Genomic DNA, 15,513 nt, shown 5'->3' with positions numbered 1-15,513 from the left:
AGCTTATTTGTGTTTGAATTGTGTAGTGCTATTATTTCATTGTCTGATTTATATGCATTTATAAAGAGCGTTTCCTTTAAAATTTGAAAAGCCCTAAGGAAAATAATAATTCCGTCCTTTGACCATCAGACCAGTCAATGGACCTCAGTGTCTCTACACTATCATTGCAATGTTCCAACAGAAATATGATCTGAAATCAGAGAGAAATTAACAATTATGGCTTTTAAGTTTTAGGGGTGTAAATCACTAGTTTCATCATGTTTAGATGTTATATCAATTCGTTGGACAACGATTTGATATTTGTAAATATTAGAAAGTCTGCCACTGTGCGATTTCGATTTCCATGCAATTCAGGGGCCTGTGACTGATATGAGATGATACTATATGCCTATTTAACATGATCGATTACAGAAAAAGCTGCAACCCCTTTCTTTTTTGCTTTAGGTCACAAAAAATAAAATCAACACAGAAATAATGTAAATAATTATAACTAGTTAAGTAAAGTTTACTTTAAACTGACTCTAACACATAAAACAGCACATGGACAAGTTAACCTTCAGGGTTTTCTGTCCGAAAGCCCTTTCAGGAAGAAATGTTTTCATTTTAACCCAAACCATGATCTTTTTCATAAAACTTCAGGTCTGTCTGGCTTGAAACACTGAAGGCAAACTTCAGAAGCTAATGTTATTGCTGTGTTGCTGAAGTTAGACTTGTCCGATCAAGCAGGTAACGTTACTGTTGTCTTTTATCTTGTAACCGTATTGTTTACATTTGGCATGTGCTTTGTCATTTGACCCCGTATTTTCTCTATAATTAAAAATATTTCCACACTGCTGATTTAGTTCAGAGTGCATTACGTTAGACTCATCCTTCTGGCTGCGGTGACACAGAATTTCAAAATAAAGGCGTAACCCAAAGATGATGTTATGGATCGATGTTTTCACTTTGCATCAATGATACTGGATCATTGATCATTGTATGTATATATCGATCCAGACTGATGGATCGTTTCACTCATTGTGTACATGTTTCCCTGACGTTAGCGTGTAGCTTCATTTAGCAGTGTAGGCTACTTAATGTAAACACTTCCGGTAGTGAGCCTGGAGCAGATGACCATGTCCAAAAAATCCAGCATACAATTACGCCATACTGTAGCCAGAGTACAAGCAACTGTTGAAGTATTCAGAATGGTAGGAAACCTGTGGTTTTTGCTCACAGGGGTTACTTCTACATACACTGACCTCGTTATTTGAAACATTGACCACCTTTAATATCAACATCTGACATTGTAACACTATGTATAAGACACAAAATACAGAAAAGCATTGTAAGTCCCAATTAATTTAAAGATCTAAGACTTTTTCTTCACACAAAAGGCTTAGTTCCCCCAAATTTTGGTCACAGATGTATTCATATCCATGTAAGCAAGCACTTGTCCTTTTCAATGATAATCCATCCACCTGACAGCTGTGGCATATCAAAATACTGATTAAACAGCAGCATTACTACACAGGTGTGTCTTGGGATGGTCACAGTAATAGGCCACTCTGAAATGTTCTGGTCACAATGCATTGCATTTATTTATTTGTTGAGTGTACTAACAGGTTGGCGATGACAGCTAAGTAGCTGTTTTACTTAAATGAGAAAAATGATGAGGAACAGTGAAGGACATGCTTATTGTACTGCGGATTAGGCAAAGTCCCTCCAAGTCATTAAAAGAAAATATGCTGCCAATGGTGTTTTTATAATCTGATACTCACCTGGATTTTCCTTTTTTTTCATTTGATTTACATCAATTTTAAATTCAGAATTCAAAATACATACTGATGAACGCCCTACTTTTTTATTCTTTGTAAAGATTGAAAATAATGAGCCCCACTTACTTGGATTACGTGGGCAGAGCACCTCGGGGCCACTGGAAAGCTGGACAGAGTTCGCACAGTTTTACCACAAGATTCTCTGTCTACTGAAATTCTTGATGAGCAAGAATTCAGCAAAGCGGGGATGGTCCTTTATGTTAACACCTGTATGATGTCTATTGCAGTACAGTAACTACCTCCCCACAACACTGACATCACACCCTCGAGACAAGTTTTGGCAGGCACAGCTGGATCTCCAATTGGAAGATGTGTGTGCATACATTAACATAACAATGAAGCCAGAGAGGTTTTAAGGAGAGAATAAAAAAAGCACTGAAGATTTCCAAAGATCATTAAATGATGGCAACTTTCTATTTACAACATGTATGCTTTACCTCAAGGTGAGTACTGGGGCAGGCATACATTTACATGAATTAGCATGTTTAAGGAGTGTGGGGACACTGGCTTTTCGTTACAAACAGACAAAGTCGATAAATCAAAATGAGGGCCAGCCGCTCAAGTGATTGTTGTGCCTCTCCGGTCACCGGAGAGGCTCAGGAATGAGTGTGCAGAAGCCTCGCAAAATAGGGTGAAGCTCAGTGGTCCATAATTCAAAAATGAATATTTATAAGTAGGAGCTCAGTGGACTTGGCCTTGGGGGAAATAATTGGGTAGACAGGAGAAGACTGGAATCACATCCCTGTTCAGAGAGAGTAGAAGAAGCCCCGCAGTCATAATGAAGAGACTTTGCCCAGTGACATCCATACTGTACCTTAACTTTTTTAGCTATGGAAGGAGTAGAGTTACCGTAGTGGTGGCCGTGTATGTGAAGTTTGAGATATTTGGTATTTTTTAAAACAAGCTTAACGGTGCACAGAGCTCCAATACTTCATGTAAATGAGCCATCAATAACTAATTGGTTGGCATATATCAAACAAAAACAGAAAAAAAAGAAAATAAGGATTCTATACAAACATCCGATTTTAAAGTAGCCAGTCCAAGTTTAGCAGCACCACTTACATGAACAGTCTCAAATTGAAAGCAGGACACATAACACCTAACTTTCCCCTCTAAATAATATCTTAGTCACAAAAATGTATCCCTGCATGAATGGGTGAATCTTTTTCAGTAGGGCATCAATTCCTTCTGAGTACTGAATTTTCTTTTTGGATGCAATGTCTGGACTCACAGCATTGAAAAGAGGATTCATATTTAATCAATACGGGTCCCAAACATCAAGGGGAAGCATATATTTTGACAGGGCTAGGCGATGTTATTACAATAACAATATTCATATCACTAAACATTGACAGTTATCACGAAAATGTCAAATCATTATTTCTTTCAAGTTTGAAGGCTGATTTTCCTCCTGAGTGAAAGTAAGAGAAACCAAATGTTTTACTGTGTTTTAAAATATAATTATTGTAGAACACGACAAACACCTGCCAAACAGCAGAACATTTTACAAATCTGAGGTAGATTCAAAGGAATTTTAATCAAAATAATGTCAATACATAAAACAATAAATAGACAAAGAAATGTTCAGTCTGGTTAGCAGCATTTCAAACACATGATTTTTAAACATTTTGTGTTGCAGCTGACAGTGTAAACAGAATAAATAGACAAAAGAAAAATCTCAACTGTGGTCAGTATTTTCAGCCTTTTCTCAATCAATACAATACTGAATGATGGACTTTGATGATGTCGTAAAATAGTGTGGGATCATTCATTGTCATAGTAACAGTAAAATTAGTTATTATCATCATTTAGCCAAGAGGCAAAACTTCCTGAGCTTTAGAGAGCAGAGCATCATCTGCATAAACAACCGGGTCTCACTCCAAAGTTGTCGAAATCCAGCGCTTGGTCAGTGACTTCCAGTGTTAGACACTGACAAAAAAAGCCATCCTTTCACGTCGGCATGATACACATCCAGTCACTGTTATTGTTTAACAGTGCCCGGCAGCATCAGGGGGGACAAGAGCGAAAGTTAAGGTTGGTGAGAGTCTGAGTAGGGCGTTCAGGAGGAGTCGTGGATGGCTCAAACAACCACCGACTTTCACCTGGGAGGCTGTTGTTTCGCTTCCTGTATGAATGAAAAGCCAACCCTGTTGCACTGAATATCATCATGGTTTATTAAAAGCTGTCTAAGTAGTTAGAAGATTCAGTACTGGAGAGAGGGGGCAATGTGGACATGTTCCTCTCTCCAAGGGGAATTCCTTTGAAGAACTTTTTATATATATATATATATATATATATATATATATACACATGTGCCATTGCTATTGATGTATATTACCATGAAAGCCGTAGATTAGCTCCCAACTAACACCAATGGGAATAAAAAAAGCTCCCTCTCCTTCCTGATAATCAACATTTGATAGGGGTAAAACATAGAAATAGTACATTTACAATGATCACAGTTGCACTGTCTCTAAAAGCGGTGACTAAATGCAACTTAATGGTCACAAGCCCCGAAATTGAGTTTACTAGCAGCCTAAGCAATGGGTGTAAAAGTTTTTTAGACATAATTTCTGAGCTGTTTAAATTTGCATCGTTTCAGATGAAATTAGGACGGAACTGGAAAGCTTTGAATGGCTGTAATCAACTTTTTGTCCATTTGCATTTGCCAGTGGAGCTGTTGCCTAAGCATAGATATCAGATGCCCATCACAAGTGCATGAAGCCAACTTTTTGTTGAATGTACACACATCAGTTAGGTTTCGGTGTATTTTTCTGTAGGAAATAACTTGTTGGTGTTTTCACTGGCAGCGGGTATTGCTCGTAATCAGCAGCCTGTTTGCAACACAATACAGCCTAACTATCACATGTGCACATCAGTGGCTGTTCACCAGAAGCCCCCGGCCCCTTACAGCACCTAGCTGAAACCACAGCCGCCCTTCACTCCTTCCAGCTTAAGTGGACTCTAATAAAGTTGCTCTTTGATGCATTAATAACCTCCTCCTCCCTACTGGGCTGTGGGGCCAACTTCCGAACAGCACCCGGCATATCCTCGGCTGACATGCACTCTTTAATTATTTCTTTCTATGAGTGTTGGAGCGAAACGAGGGGAAGAGGAAAGTGATGACATACTTCTAATGAATCCTTGAATAAATAATACTGCTGTCTAAGCTTAAGGCATCCTCAAGCAGCATTACTGGGAGAGAGGTGGAACGCAGAGGATGCAGAGAGAAGGTAAAATGTCGGAGAAAAAAGGAAAAAGCAGATATGGAGGTAGAGAGCACACCTGGAACGACAGTGACCTCTATTGTATGAGATTCCAGCACAGCCTGAATTAAGCTTTATCTTAGCTTTATTCTCAGTTGTGATCCCGCTAGTTTACCAGAGTGTAATCAATTTAGGTTAAACACTATCAAACTATCACACTGTCAGCCTGCATGACAGCAGATACACTTCGACCACTTTTATATTTATTTTCTATTTCCTGCTTGTGTTTTTCTGCTGTAGACAAAGCAGTCATGTTCTCCTGCCAGTCACTGTTATAGGCCTGGACTGCACCAGAAAGACAGAAAGATAATCAACAACAAGAGCATATGTGCTGTGTGTACATCAGTGTCTTTAGGTTGAGCTGAAAGCCAGTCTGACATAGTGCATAGCACACACATAGTGCCCATTCTTGAGAATTGGGACAAAACATGTCCTTTGAAGAAAACCCCTAAAATTATAACAATGATTCTTTTTCTGGGGTGAAACATTATTTTTTAAGGATTTTGATATATGACATAAATGTGATTTATAAAATATTTTGAACTGCTTTCATTTTTGTAACCTCTAAACAGCCTTGTCCCAGACAAGAATTCACAACTTCAAACTATTAGAAAACACAAAGTGTAAAATATCAGTGTGAAGGTGTACTGCTGTAAGTTATTTTTAAAATATATTTTCTTCTTGAAAATCTTGGCCATTTAAAGATGCGTCCCAGATGTTTGTCAACTCTGTCAGATTTCTACAAAAAAATAATTTAATCAGCCTCAAAAGAAGTCAGCTATATCACAAGGACTCCTGAAGTACTGTAAGCTTTATATATATATTTTTTTATAAAGTTCATGAAATAATAATATCAACTCCGTACTGTAGCCCTTCTACATCCAAACTGAATAAGAATTATGGTTTAAAAATCATATTTTGATTAGCCTGTAGAGAATTCTTAGCAGCTTTAAAAAATAAAATAGCTACTGACTACTCACTATATGACTGCTGTGAAATTTATGAATATATACCATTTTGTCACCTCAGTAAAACGTTACCTCCGACAGATCTTACCTCTGACACTCATTTTGTGTGCAATATAACAAAAAACAAAACAAAAAAATCAATCACTGGGAGATTGGTCCATTACATGATTTAATAGTCAAGAATTTTATCTCTTAAAATATATTCCCCAGCGTAGCTGAAGAATCAAAATCAGAACAAAACAAAAATAAGGTTTTGTCCCAATTCTCAAGAATGCGTAACAGATAAGAACTAAATTCCATTTTTTTGGATCCACTTTTATATGTGTGCAATATGTTTGAGCATTTAGAAGATAAAATAAGGATGATAAAAGTCAAAAAGCCAACACTCCATGTGAAGACTCCCTGAAGATATTGCCATTTTAACCACAAACAATCAGTTTTAATTATATTTAATTATTTGGAGGGATACTGTCTGATGCTGCAGTGTAATCAGCAGCTTGTTTGCCTTTTATAAGCATTTATCTGTTTGGTTTCCATGAGTGGAAGCATATCAGAGCCATCCTCACCGCCAGAGGATCCTGCATACTGTGCGCTGGAGTGAACAGTGTCCTTTTAAGAATTAGCAGTACAGTGCTTTTATATTATTGAATTATTTTTATGTGTTTAAATAAATATATTATTGTTTTAAATGTGGATGTTGTTCTGACAAAATCTATCCCCTTATTTTTTGAACAAAATGCCTTCATATTTTCATGTGGTGTTTTGAATGTGTTTTTGATCTGTACACATGATTCACCTGTGCAGCAGCTGGATGTTTTCACTCCTGTACACGTGCAGTGTGTGTGTGTGTGTGTGTGTGTGTGTGTGTGTGTGTGTGTGGGGCACCAACTGTCCTTCACAGTGGCCATTTCTCCACTTATCAGAGGCAGTGTGAGATTTAGGGCCATCACCCACACTCTGTTGCCATAGTGAAGGCAGACTGAAGGCAGCTTGACTGACAGCTGATCCCACCACACACATCTTCTCCTCCTTCGTGCTTCTTGATGCTCCTCTTTCTGTGCAGTCACGTCGTACACGGTGGCTCAGTCACTGACACGTACTGTAACTGATCACCTGTCTAGTTTTCATGTTGGCACAATGGAAAGAAAATCCTGCAGTGTGTTTCTGTCACAAAAAACGCGGTCGCTAATTTGCCAATGGGGGCAGCTGGGCACTCAATACTGTTGAGCTACGTCACAGACTGCCAGTCAACAATGGCACTGATCAGTGCTTTATTTTGTTATAGAGCCCCAAAATCGGGAAGGTTACCCATCAGTAAGATGTTTAAAGGGACAGTTCACCACAAAATCCAATTTTTTTTTTCCCCCTAAGAAAACATTAAAACGTAAAGAAGGGAATTTGGGAAATTTCAAAGGCAACAACCAGGTAGTATTTAACATTTTTATTTGAGATTGACTTAAAGGGACAGTTCACCCCCCAAAAAAAAAAAAATGGGCTGCTAAGTGCTGGTTGAATATTGGTTGTAGAGATGTCTGCCTTCTCTCCAATATAATGGAAGTTTTATGAAGGAACTATTTTCTCTTTATTAAACTACACCTGCCAACCGCATCACTGTGCAGAGGGAAGCGTGCATCTACTGCTAACTCACCAAGCAACACTGGGCTAGCTAATGATGTTTACTTGACACGCTGTCACAAGCCTCTCATCCATGAGTAGACGCAGGCTTCCTTGGGTGTGGTTTGGTGTAGTTCCACTTTATTGGAGAGAAGGCAGACAGCTCTACAGCCGATATCTCCAACACTTGGCAAGTCAAACCAAAACAGTCTGGACTGATAAATATGTATATTATATGTATTATTTATCTGAATATGTGTATTTTAGAGTAAACTGTCCCTTTAAGTCAATTTCCATAGAAAAATGCCCAAAACTAACTGGTTCCAGCCTTTCTAGTTTCCTAAATTCGCTGCTTTTTAAATGAAATTGAACAATTATCATCGTTTAGCTAATTTTGTTTATAACTTAGAAAAAAATGACTTTTCCAACTATCAAAATCTCATAGAACAACAACAAAATAAAGGTAAAACATTCACAGTCCTTTTCATTCTCCAGTGGTGGGCAAACTTGAGGCAAACTCGAGCAATACTTATAAAAGCATTGTCTTAAGTTCTCATGAGGAAGTGGAAGGGAGCTGATTTTTCCTTTGGAGGAAGGTCACAGCAATTTTCTGGTCCTTTGAAGGTCACAGAAACATCTTAAAGTCACTTTAAAAAAAGAAAGGTTTTTTTTGGTGAGAGTAACATTTCAGTTAATAGTATCAAAAGGAAAAAAGGAATCAATTACATTTTGATAGAAGATTTGACAGTGATGAGTGATGGCAACTGGTTAACATAATTTCATCACAAAGTGGGTCAAATGTGAGCGGGGTTGGTTCGCACATGTACCAATCAGCTGTAACAGTTACCGTTGTCACTATAACTGTATTTAGAAAAATAAAAACAAGTTTGAAAGGTTAAAACACATTCCTACTGATAATTTTCCAGAAATGTTTGGTTGTAGAAATGGACAGATATTCTTGATACCAGATATTCTGCTTGTTTAAATTAAGTTGTTTCTCTTGTTTTCTTCATTTTTTTGTAACTGCATCTCGTTAACATTGTGCCAGCCAACCCTACGATGGGGCTGGCACAAATGCACATGACTTTAATCACAAGGAAATTAATTCATTAAAAGATAATTGTTTATAGCTGAGACCTTAATCTTTCATTTGCTGCCAGTTAGAATATTCTACCATAAATAATACCAGAGAAATATGGCAGAGAGTGAAAACGTGCCAACCAATCCCGGTCTCCCCTACTGTCATTACACCATGTGCTTTCCATTTGATTAGGACAACTTGTATCCATCTATTCAAAGGAAATACTTGAAACAATGTGTATTGTGAGTTTCTTTATTTCTCTGATGTCTTTTTATTCAAATGTGCTCTGTTAATCTTCCATAAAAAATAATGGCTTATAAAAAGCCTGAATTATTACATAGCATTTATTATAGATTTTTGTATGGTGTATTGCAATGATGAAACCTTATTCATCCTTTCCTTCCCTCACTGTGTTTGCTCAGATCGGGCAGCTGGTGTTCAAGGGGATGAAGCGTCTGAACAGGATCCAGTCCCTGGTGTTTGAGACGGCCTACAACACCAACGAAAACCTTCTCATCTGCGCTCCAACTGGCGCCGGCAAGACCAATATCGCCATGCTGACCGTCCTTCACGAGATCCGCCAGCACCTGCAGCCCGGCGGTGTCATCAAGAAGGATGAATTCAAGGTCTGACACTGAAAACACACACAAACACAAACCGAGATCCAGAATATGGGGCTGCTTATTGCTGCTATGGTGGATATTACACAGTTTGATTACATATTACACTGGTTGTCTGTGGGAAGTATTTTACCCGGACTGACCGTAATATGTCTGTCTCGCTGTCAGGCACAATCAAAGTCAGAATTAAAAAGAATTTCTGTGTAATGTCTTAGAATGTCTGTGATAACTGCTTAATATTTCCAGTGTTACTCCACCCCAGAGTCTCTCAACATGCCTCATGGAGATTAAGCATGCTCCTTGCTGAGACTCACACACCCCATGCAGAGATTCAGATCTGATCCTCAGAGCTTTGGATGCTGGGATTTCAGGCAGCGTTAAAATGGGAGCTTTGTGATAGTTTAAAGTCAAGGACAGCTGGATTTACTTGATTATGTTTCCTCCGAGATGCTTCGTCTGTTTTGCTGATTCGTGCGGCTTTTTGTCATTTAACCTCAGTGGTGATCTGTACCGCTATTCCTTTTCTTTTCTCATATATTTAGTTGTGTTTCTTGAATATAAAATTATCAGAGCTAATCTACATTATACATTCAAACATCGGCTAAAAATGCTGAACACTGACAACTGAAACAATGAGTGATAAACACCTTTAATTGCTATGCATTTTGACAGGTGTACAGAAGCTGTTCAAAACTGTCCTTAAAACACTGGAAGTGCTGAAATGCTCAACATTTCAAATCAAAACAATGAGAGTTTCCAGTTACAAAGAGAAATGCCAGGTTTAGATGAGATTCTGCGGATCAAACTTTGCTCTTAAACCTACCTTCCTTTCTGCCTCCCTTTATCCTCCTACCTGAAGTGCATGCAGTGAGTTCTTGCTCACAGTTAGGGATGTCCTGAGCTGACACACAGAATCAGGATTGTGGCCAATTTAGGCATTTTAATAAATCAGTATCAGCTATATAAAACCTGAACCATTCCCTATTTTCTTACAGTTACACTGGCTGTTAAAAATGTCTCTGAAAACTCTGGAACTGCTAAACATAAAACCTTAACAATGCACATTCCCACTACAAAGGGAACAACAGTTTAGAGGACCCATTCAATTGTAAATTATTAATGAAACTGTTAGAGTTTCTCACTTAAATGGTAGCTTAATCATTTTCTTATAGTTAGCCTTCGAAATTCCTATGTCACAGTTTTGCAGTATTACTGAGTTTGAAAGATTGCCATGATTTTTAATTTGTATCACAGTGGGTCATGTTGTGTTGTTAAAGAAGGTCAGTGGGAACATTTGAATTAGATGAGAATCTGAATGTATATGCTGTTCTTGATATATATTATGCAGTCTATATGGATAAAAAATATCATGTACAACTCTCGTGACATGCTTCCTTTCTATCCTGTCCTGACAAAAAGCCACTGATATGAAGTGAAAGTTGTTTTTATGCAATAATAAGTGATTGGAATATAGCTATGACCAAACACTGATATCGGCCTTCAGCTTATTGGCAAGTGAGATGACATTTACTGATGGAAGTGCCTGATGTTTTTCTGTTGTGGCCCATCAGTTTTGTGCAGGCTAAAAAGCAGGACTCCAGACCAAGGGCGTAGCACCAAATTCTGGGCCCTAAACAGTCTCTGTGGGCCTCCCACCCTTCTTCTCTGGATCCATGTCTCTCTCTTGACCCTTGTTTTTACAAAATCAGTTTGCTGTCTTTTACCTGTCCTTTCCTTTCTTTCTTTTTTTTGTGGAACCCCAATTTCCCCTTCTTGGGGAGACTGTAAGGGGTGAGAGGGGCCGGAGAGCTTCCATTATTTTTTGATACAAGGTCAATCTTTCAGCTAATTTATTCAGCTATTTTTATTTTAGTTATGGCTCTAATTATTGAAAAATAAAAAATTACAAACAAAACTAAACTTTTCTTTCCAGGCTTTTCGAAGTTCCCCCTCCCATTGGGGCTCCAAGTAATCAGTCCCACTTTCCCCCCACTACAATGCACCTGCTCAAGACTAACAGCAGTAAAAATTAATATTGGGAGAAGGTAAATTATCATTATCATCATCATCATGATATCTTAAAATGTAATCTTGTAAAATTTAGTTTTGGGCAAGAAACTACATAAATACAGCTGTTAAAAGGACAGATTTGTTGATGTTTTCATAACAATACAAAATAGACATTAGAGAGGGAATTATGATATATATATATCCTATAGGGTATAAAGGCTTTTAAGACAGTTTTTTCTTTTCAAAGACATTTTTAGCGTAAAAGAAGGTTATATTTATGGTTGTTTCGTACATGCGTATGATTGAATTTTTAAATGTTTTAAATTTCTGAATTTCACTGCACCCTCAATTTCTCTCTTTCTCTTTCGTTTTTTGCAAAGTAATCATGGCATACTGCTAGCTGTTGTTCATGAGGAAAGAGAAAGAGGGATTTATTGTGTTAGATGGAAACAGGCTGACTGGCTGTCTAGATTACATGTGGTAGGTGCAGGAAAAACAACCAGGCTTCTCCTCCAGATGGAGGCTCATGTGTTGACGTAGTCATGCCATGCTACAGGATGAATCATCATCAGTGGACAGCTACCTGTACAGTAAAGAAGTTATTTTTATATTTAGGCAAACTGAGAACGGCAAACGTTTAACAGATGAATGAAGTTTAAACATGGATAGCTGACCCCGCTGCTAATGCAGTTCTGACCAATTAGGAATCTGTACCAGTTTGACTGATTCTGGTTACATCTCCCTCTCCTCAATAATGACATAAATTGAAAACACTGTTGTTTTGCATCTATTTCAATCAGTACGTTTACATGCACAGTTAGTGGAGCTACAGTTATAGCTCGACTAGGCCATTTAATTGGACTACTGTCCTTGTCCCAGTATACAAGCATGGGAGGGGAATCAATTTAATGACCAAAGTATGTCTGACTCTGCTACGATAGGTGGAGATATGCCCCCTTTCAGCTTGTTAGTATTGGACCTTTTTCTGGTTGACCTCTTACATCACAGACCAAACAGTTAACAAACAAGTAGCTACGGTTAGCTAGCAGCAAACTGGTACCATGGTGGACAACTTTACAGCTCTGTTCATTTCAGTCCTCCAAAATGCACAGCTCTGAGCGAGGGAAGGACAGGTTGTAACAACCTACATACACTCTGTTAATCATGAGACTACTGCTGCTCCTGGGACAGACTCACACACACAGTGACAATCATAACTGTTAGCATCACATGGCTAACGTTACTACACACCTATTAACAGGTTTAATTACAGAGTAGAGCCGTTTGGCATCAGTGTGAGATAGTTGGGACTGTTAAACCAAACATCCCCACAACTGTCATCTCATTTGCTGCAACATACATGACATTACCTTTCCCCACCCACTTTAAACCAGTGAAAAGAGCTAAGATAGAATAGTTTAGACAGAAATCTGTAAATAGAATAATATAAACTGTCCCAGCACTGGCAGATCACTTTGTGTTCATGTAGGACCACATCACAAACTGAGTGAGAAACTAGGTTTTGAGGGGCTTTAATGTAGAGCTGTTCAGCTGTCAAAAGTATTTAAAATGCTTTACTGATTTGAGAGTAAGCCCACTGTAGGCTGAGTCTGCACTGTGCAGCTGTATTGTGTAGGGAAAAAAGATTTAAAAGGACCAGAAAAAAAAACAACATGATTGCAACATGATCCTACACTATCTGCATTTTACTATACTGTACCTATCGCCATGACTACCCTCCTTCCTTCCTTTGTAAGAAATTGTCACTTTGGTTTTACTTTATGTTTGTCCTTCTTTTCATCTACAGTAATTATTAGATAGACAGTTTCCGTTGTGAGTGTTGTTTCAGAAGTTTATTATGAATACATGAAAGTGGTCAAAATGAAATACAGCAAGAACTGGAAAATAGAATCTTAAATATATGCACAAAAAGTCAGCTATTGGCAGCTTGGTCTAAAAATATTGGTTCGTCTTCATAAACCCATTGTGTCAAATCCAAAACACACACTCAGATAAATAATTCAGACATCCAAAAGGCTTTGTTCTCTTTCACGAAGGCTTACTCACACATACACGCTCGCTCACACACGATGTTGTGCAGTGCCAGCCAGTGATGATAGCCACTTTTCATACATCACCATTAAACTTTACCCATGCAAGTGGCTGGCATCATATTTCTCAATAAATTGTGATTTGTGCTGGTTGCCAGGGAACAAATGATCCTGCCTCTGTTTGCTCATTTATCACATCGGTGTCCTTCCAGTCCCACTCTCCTGTCCCCCCTCCAAACCCCACCCCCATCCTCCACCTTCCTCACTCTACCCCTATTTGTTCTCTATCCTATTCATCTCTGTGTCTCTCTCCCCCTCTCTGTAGATAGTATATGTGGCTCCTATGAAGGCCTTGGCAGCTGAGATGACTAATTACTTCAGTAAGCGGTTGGAGCCACTGGGCATCACCGTTAAAGAACTCACTGGAGATATGCAGCTAACCAAAGGAGAGATCCTACGAACACAGGTACACACACACACACACACACACACACACACACACACACACACACACACACACCTTGTCTCGAAAAAATCTGCTCACACTATAGGTAGAAAAAGCAGTCCCTCCTCCAGGTTCCCTGTGCTCCACATGTATGTTCTCTAGCACCCCCAAGTGGATCAGATTGTGACATCTATTGGAGGCCATTCCATCGTTTTTTTCTCCAAAATTCATCAGTCACAATTCTGCCAATTACGAGTCACAATTTTGTAATTCAACTAGATGTCAAATTTAATTATTATTAACTGCAGGGCTGTGGATTTATAGTTGCTTTCAAATGGAAAACAGATGACAAAGGGTCCTGTTTAAACACTCAAACAGCTGCTGGGCCTGATCTGGCTTTGTGAGTGAAAGTTAAGTCAATTTTATTTATATAGCCCAATATCACAAATCACAAATTTGCCTCAAGAGGCTTTGTAAACTGTACAGCATACAACACCTTCTGTCGATTCGGATAAAAAAAAAAAAAACTTCCCAAACAACCTCTTCAGTGGGGAAGAAATGGAGCACGACAAGGCACAGGAAAAGGCCCGGCCCTGCAGCCAACTGACTTTTTCCTCCTTTCCTGTATTCTTAGAGCAGAGAGCACTGGATGGCTTGGAAGTTTGTTGTTTATGTCCTTATTTGTACATGGCCTTACTGGTTTATGTCACTTTACAGAGCCTGGAATTCATCTTTCAAAATGCTTTATAAAATTAAATGCTTCTTATAGGGGGATTTATACAGTGTGTGTGGTGTGTGTATATGGCAGGGGACCTTGATGCTTACTACTACCTTGCCCTATTCTTACCCCATTTTGCATTTTGGCACTCTTGGCAGGATTCTCTGAACTACCATATATACACATTGCTGTAATTTTTTTGTCCCTGTCCTCCTCCTTTCTAGTGGGTCGTCTGTTTGAGCTGCATCAATGGTCTTAGTCTCTCTTTTGGTGGCCCCCTCTTCTTTCTTTTCTCCATGCTCTATTATTTCCAACGACTGAGTTGGGACTGTTGACATCTTATAACATCGGATGGTAAAAGGAGCAGCACCGTACATTTTACAAATCGCGCAGCTTATTTGATTGTTCTTGTGTTCAAACCAAGGATATATTCTAAGCCTGTTGGCCTCAAACTTATCTTTGGACTGTTGCTTCCCCTTAATAAAGGAATCAATGAAATTATGTGCAGTATCAGCCATACCACACTCAAATTTTGGCCCCTCCTCATATACTTTTTCCAATCCTTTGTTTTCTTTGTTTCATTTTTCCCTGCATTAGTGTTGTCACGATACCAAAATCTTTGTTTCGGTACCGATACCAATATGAATTTCGATACTTTTCGATACTCTTCGGTACTTTTCCTAAGGAAAAGTCCTTTTGGATACAAACCTCTAGAACAATAAATAGTAGGGGTGTAACAGTACCAAAAAAATCATGGTTCGGTAAGTACCTCGGTATGGACGTCACGGTTTGGTAACTCAAATGTCCCACCAAGTTTGTGTTGTCTCGTGTTGTCTCCCTTTGCGATTCAGACTTTCTCTTGCCTTTTTTCATGTGCGCCAGCTGCGAATGTTGATACAGGTGTTGTCATACACACCACTTGT

General features: G+C 38.7%; 1 protein-coding gene across 3 annotated transcripts in view; it reads left to right on the top strand.

The window, feature by feature from the left end:
• ascc3 (activating signal cointegrator 1 complex subunit 3) overlaps positions 1 to 15,513 on the top strand; it is a 252,888-nt gene that overhangs the window by 69,478 nt on the left and 167,897 nt on the right. For all 3 annotated transcript variants that reach the window (XM_049583116.1, XM_049583118.1, XM_049583117.1), the window contains exons 9-10: positions 9,169 to 9,372; positions 13,753 to 13,893. In XM_049583116.1, coding sequence (XP_049439073.1) covers positions 9,169 to 9,372; positions 13,753 to 13,893 — 345 coding nt within the window. The remainder of the gene's footprint in view (positions 1 to 9,168; positions 9,373 to 13,752; positions 13,894 to 15,513) is intronic.

Source organism: Epinephelus fuscoguttatus, linkage group LG8 (assembly GCF_011397635.1).
Source record: "Epinephelus fuscoguttatus linkage group LG8, E.fuscoguttatus.final_Chr_v1".
Taxonomy (NCBI): domain Eukaryota; kingdom Metazoa; phylum Chordata; class Actinopteri; order Perciformes; family Serranidae; genus Epinephelus; species Epinephelus fuscoguttatus.
This window is presented reverse-complemented; position numbering and strand designations above follow the sequence as displayed.